Source organism: Lemur catta, chromosome X, assembly GCF_020740605.2.
Source record: "Lemur catta isolate mLemCat1 chromosome X, mLemCat1.pri, whole genome shotgun sequence".
NCBI classification, from domain to species: Eukaryota; Metazoa; Chordata; class Mammalia; order Primates; family Lemuridae; genus Lemur; species Lemur catta.
The window spans coordinates 53,045,005-53,050,971 of NC_059155.1; the positions used below are offsets into that span (position 1 = coordinate 53,045,005).

General features: G+C 48.1%; 1 protein-coding gene across 1 annotated transcript; it reads left to right on the forward strand.

Moving 5' to 3' along the window:
- The first annotated feature begins 515 nt into the window (after window positions 1-515).
- LOC123628522 (zinc finger X-linked protein ZXDB) lies at window positions 516-5,206 on the forward strand. Its single transcript, XM_045538277.1, has one exon. It carries the CDS (start codon window positions 916-918, stop codon window positions 3,316-3,318), a length of 2,403 nt encoding a protein of 800 aa, XP_045394233.1. The 5' UTR covers window positions 516-915; the 3' UTR covers window positions 3,319-5,206.
- Window positions 5,207-5,967: the final 761 nt, after the last annotated feature.

Consider the following 5,967-nt stretch of genomic DNA (forward strand, 5'->3'; position numbering starts at 1 on the left):
GAGTGTCCTCACTGCGCTGTGAGATTGGACATGCGATTTCTCCTGGCACAACCGAAGGTGGAAGGGCAAAGAGTTGGTTTAGGTTGTGCACTGTATAGGGAGAATCAAGGAGCCGGTTGGGTTTTCCAGATTTCAGTATAAATTGTTTCATCCTCCAGGCTTTGCATTTTTAGGCCGAACAGTGCTACTGTGTTTTGTCCCCATCTCTTATTCATTCTAATCTCTGCATCGGCAGGACAAAAATTTAACTATGTGACAACTTTTCCCGAGGACCTTGTTCAAGACAGTTCTGAGTATGGAAGTTGTGTTGGGGCAGCGGTGTGTGGTGGGGGGAGGGAGGTGAGACGGGGGGTAGTAGGACATTTCCAGCAGAAACGCTATCACTATGGCGGGTTAATGCTGACACATAGAAAGTTTATTCTCCCAGGAATTTTCTGTCATTCATCAATCCAGCCAGCCAGTAGACAATTTTTAACACACGAAAAATACTAAGCAACGTACTTAGCACTGGGAGGGGCTGGGGTGTGTTTATTTTGGCATATACAACGAGGTATGGATTTAAATTGCTTTTAGCAGATAGCTAGCTAGGTGTTCCAGCACCATTACTGAATGAGCTGTCATTTCACCATTACCTCCAAAGATCCCCTTAATTATAACACTAACTATTATTAATTGTGGAACATATTTATGCATACCAGGCTCTGCCTCTGGGCTTTCTAGTCTGTTCCAGAGACCCAGTACCAGAATATTTAAATCACTGTGGCGTTAAATACGTTTTAATATCTGATAGGGCCAGTTTCTGCGCATTGCACTTTTTTTTTTTTTTCTTACAGGAACGTGTTCGGGCCCGCGGCAGGGGGCGGGGTCGCGCCTCCTCCGCGGCTCTGGTTCCAGCCGAGCCTCACGGACGCCGAGATGGAAATCCCGAGGCTGCTCCCGGCTCGCGGGACACGACAGGGCGGCTGTGGCGGTAGCCCCGCGGGCGGCGGCCGGGTCGACCGAGGCCCTGACCCGCCGGCTGGCCAGGCCCCCACGCGTCGTCTCCTGCTGCTCCGGGGCCCCCAAGATGGCGGGCCCGGGCGGCGGCGCGAGGAGGCCCGCACGGCCTCACGGGGCGCTGGCCCGAGCCTGTTGGCGCTGAGGCCCGATCACGCTAGCGGCGGCGGCGACGACTTCTTCCTGGTACTGCTTGACCCGGTGGGTGGCGACGTGGAGACCGCAGGCGCCGGTCAGGCCGCAGGGCCTGAGTGGAGGGAGGAGGCCGAGGCGGGCCCGGGGCCCCAGGGGGGCGAAAGCGGCGCGAACCCTGCGGGCTGCCCCGCGCCGGGCCCCCGCTGCCTGTCCGCGGTTCCCACCCCGGCCCAGATCTCCGCCCCAGGGCCCGGCCCCGCCGCGGCCTTCGCGGGCACCGTCACTGTCCACAACCAGGACGTGCTGTTGCGCTTTGAGAACGGCGTCCTCACCCTGGCCACGCCCCCACCACCCGCCTGGGAGCCGGGGGTCGGGCCTGCCCCGCAGCCCGCGGGGCTCATCGCCCCGCAGGCTGGGTTCCCGCACGCCGCGCAGCCGGGTGACTGTCCGGAGCTGCCGCCCGACCTCCTGCTGGCCGAGCCGGCCGAACCGGCGCCCGTCCCGGCGCCGGAGGAGGAGGCGGAGGGACCAGCCACTGCCCTGGGCCCCCGTGGGTCACTGGGCCCCGGCCCAGGCGTGGTGCTGTACCTGTGCCCCGAGGCGCAGTGCGGGCAAACCTTCGCCAAGAAACACCAGCTGAAGGTGCACCTGCTGACGCACAGCAGCAGCCAGGGCCAGAGGCCCTTCAAGTGCCCACTGGGTGGCTGCGGCTGGACCTTCACCACCTCTTACAAGCTCAAGAGGCACCTGCAGTCGCACGACAAACTGCGGCCTTTTGGCTGCCCCGCGGAGGGGTGCGGCAAGAGCTTCACCACCGTGTACAACCTCAAGGCACACATGAAAGGCCACGAGCAGGAGAACTCATTCAAATGCGAGGTGTGCGAGGAGAGCTTCCCCACACAGGCCAAACTCAGCGCCCACCAGCGCAGCCACTTTGAGCCCGAGAGGCCTTACCAGTGCGCGTTTTCCGGCTGCAAGAAGACATTTATCACGGTGAGTGCCCTGTTTTCCCATAACCGCGCCCATTTCAGGGAACAGGAACTCTTTTCCTGCTCTTTTCCTGGCTGCAGCAAACAGTATGACAAGGCTTGTAGGCTGAAAATTCACCTGCGGAGCCACACCGGCGAGAGACCTTTCCTTTGTGACTTTGATGGCTGTGGCTGGAACTTCACCAGCATGTCCAAACTCTTAAGGCACAAAAGGAAGCACGACGATGACCGGAGGTTCACGTGCCCTGTGGAAGGCTGTGGGAAATCTTTCACGAGGGCCGAGCATCTGAAAGGCCACAGCATAACCCACCTGGGCACAAAGCCTTTCGTGTGCCCTGTGGAAGGCTGCCGTGCCAGGTTCTCCGCTCGCAGTAGTCTCTACATTCACTCCAAGAAACACCTGCAGGATGTGGACACTTGGAAAAGCCGTTGCCCGGTCTCCACTTGTAATAAACTCTTCACATCCAAGCACAGCATGAAGACCCACATGGCCAAAAGGCACAACATCGGCCAGGATCTCTTAGCTCAGCTAGAAGCCGCAAATTCTCTTACGCCCAGCAGTGAACTTACCAGCCAGGGACAGCATGATCTCAGCGATGCAGAGATAGTGTCTCTCTTCTCTGATGTGCCTGACAGTAGTTCTGCTGCAGTGCTGGACGCAGCATTGGTGAACTCTGGAATCTTGACTATTGATGTGGCTTCTGTGAGCTCAACTCTGGCAGGGAACCTCCCTGCTAATAATAATAATTCCTTAGGGCAGGCAGTGGACCCTCGGGCCTTGATGGCCACCAGTGACCTTCCTCAAAGTCTGGATACCTCTCTCTTTTTTGGAACGGCAGCCGCTGGTTTTCAGCAGAGCCCCTTAGATTTGGATGATGCCTCCAGTGTAAGTGCCGGGCCATTGGGATCCCTGGGCTCTTTGGCTATGAAAAACTCCAGTCTCGAGCCCCAAGCTTTGACACCCAGCAATAAGCTAACGGTGGACACAGATGCTCTGACTCCTTCGAGCACCCTTTGTGAAAACAGTGTCTCAGAACTACTGACACCAGCCAAAGCAGAGTGGAACGTACCTCCTGACTCTGACTTCTTTGGACAGGAAGAGGAAACCCAGTTTGGATTCTCCAATCCCGCAGGAAACCATGGTTCTCAGAAAGAAACAGATCTCATCACAGTGACTGGCAGCTCGTTTTTGGTATGAACCAACTCTATTCATTCCTCACACCATGTGGCTTACTGTTGTTACGGCCAATTTTGAGGATATTCTGGACTAAATGTTTAAATGCAATCATTTCTTGTTGGTTTGCAAAAGAACACAGCCCTGGACTACAAGTGTTGAGAATTCTGATCTTGGGTCTGGAACTGAGCAATTGTGTGACCCTCAGCAAGTCACTTAACCTATCTGAGCCTTCATTTCCTTATTTATAAAATGAGGTGGCTTGAATAGATTGTTTTAAGGTCTTTTCAGCTTTGTGTTTTCATGGTTTTGTGCTCTTTCTTGAAAAATTTAGGGAATTTTACAATGGTTAATTATTGCATGTGCTGTTGATGTAATGAGAAGGACCTTGAGTCCTTTGAGCATTAAATGATCAGAGATTGTGGAACTGGTGTTTTACATCAAAAACTTAATGGAGATTTTATATAGTGCCAAAATATTTCTACAATCTGGTGGTAGAGCTAAAAGAAAAAGATAAAAGTATGGGTTGGTTCTTCTTACCTGTTTATCATTCCAGCCTCCTTTTTTTAATATGGGAGGCTATATTGTTTTTGTGGTAATTATCAGGGCTTTGATATGACACAGACCCGGAGTGAAATATTGGCTTTGCGGTGTTGAATAAGTGGCCTTAAATAAGTTATTGGGTCTAGCTAAGCCTCAGTTCCTAGCAATGAACACATATCTGGTATATTCTAGGCTTCTTTTTCTATTCTAGTGGTTGATATTGAAGAGAAAATATTACGTTTCAAGCATGTTTTTGGAATCTTTGCCTTTCCTGCCCCTTATCTTCCCTCCTCACATGAGAGAAATTAGCATAATTTAATATGACACTTTTGCAGGCAATAAGCATTTAAGAAGGTTAAAATATGTGGAAGGAAATTTATTTCTTCCAAATATTAGAAAGGATTTTTCTCCCCACAATTCTTGTGTGACATTGTGCACATGTGCATTAGACTAGTGTGCTAGAGTCTTTTTTCTGCATTCAAAGCCAGAGTCTACTGTTCCAAGAAAAATCTAAAAATGGACAAGAGTGAGATTTTTTTCTCCCCTCTGTGCCCTGGAGAACTCATTGCTGGCCTGCTCTCAGAGTTGAGAAGTTTTGTCTGCATTTTGAGTAGATACCATCTATCTTACATAAGTGTTGCATTTTATAGTTTATGTAGCACTTCCACAACTATTATATTTGATCCTCACAATCCTGTGAGGTAGCTGTGGCAAAGTCTAAACTACAATTCATATTAAAATTTTACCTAATTCAAATTACAAATGAATTTTGCTTAGTAACTATTAATTATGTATGTATATATAGTTCAAAAAGAGGAGGAAATGTTTCTACCTCTCTCCTTGTACTCTTCTGAGTCATGACAGTTGTGTTAACCGTTTGCTCTGTTCCACCTTAATTGACGCCTGTTAACATTCTATCTGCCCTGCTCCCTCTCCACTCCATTTCCTTGCATGTACACACTAGTCCTTGCCTTGCATCTCCTTTGGTTTTTTACCTTTTTCATTAATCAAGTCTCTTTCGTGGTCACCATCTCTCAGCCATTCTTCTAATGACCTATTTTTCAGTCACTGTATTACTGCAAGTCTGTATGTGCACTGAGAAATTATTTTCTTGCTCAAATGACAATGTGTTTATATATGAATCAGATGATAATGGGGGCATTTTACATAAGGTGTTAGAAGTACTACTTTTCTACGATTTTTCACCATGTAGTTCTGCTAGCAAACTCTATTAGTTGCTTTCAAATATTGTAACTCAGTACTGTTTACATGTGGCTACTTGGGGATAACAATTATTATGGAACTTTGGCAGTGCACTTTATAATTTGTCATTTTGAGATGTATCTGTACTGTCTTTATACTTTTAAATTGGTTGTACTTATTCAATGAAAAATCAAAAAAATATACTAAATTTGTAATTCCAAGAAGTAGTCAGAATTTTATTATGTCTGCTCATTTAAGCGATGTCCCTCAGCATTTTGGAAAGATTTTAAGTCCATTTTAGAAATGTGTTGTCATTAGTTAAGTCCTCTTAAACATTATTATTTTTTTCCTATAGATAGGAATGCAGAAGCCTGAGGTGAACACATAGGTCATAGGCATCTGTTAAGATATATAACCATATAGATATTTTAAAACTGTCACTTTATTTCTTTAGTCCTTCAGACCTATTTCCTCCCATGAAAACTATCATAAACTATAATTTTGTTATAGTCCATGGAATTTATAGAGGGCAAAGTTTTCTTTTCTTTTTCCTTTTTATTTTCTTTCCTTCCTTCCTTCTTTCTTCCCTCTCCTCCCCTCTTCTCCCTTCCTCTCCTCCCCTCTCCTCCCCTCCCCCCCCCTCCTCTCCTCTCCTTTTTTTTAAGATAGGGTCTTGCTTTGTTGCCTAGGCTAGAGTGTGGGGATGTCATCACAGCTCTCTATAACCTCAAAATCTTGGGCTCAAGTGATCCTCCTGCCTTAGCCTCCCAAACTGCTAAGTGCGAGCTAATGTGGCTGGCCTGAATTTTTTGGCTTAAATTTTTCTTTCCTTGAAGATACAAATCTTGTAATTGTAGGATCACATGGTTTCTTTCACTTGATTTTTGCAAAAGATTTCTCTTTTAATACCCTTTTTCCAGCATGAGG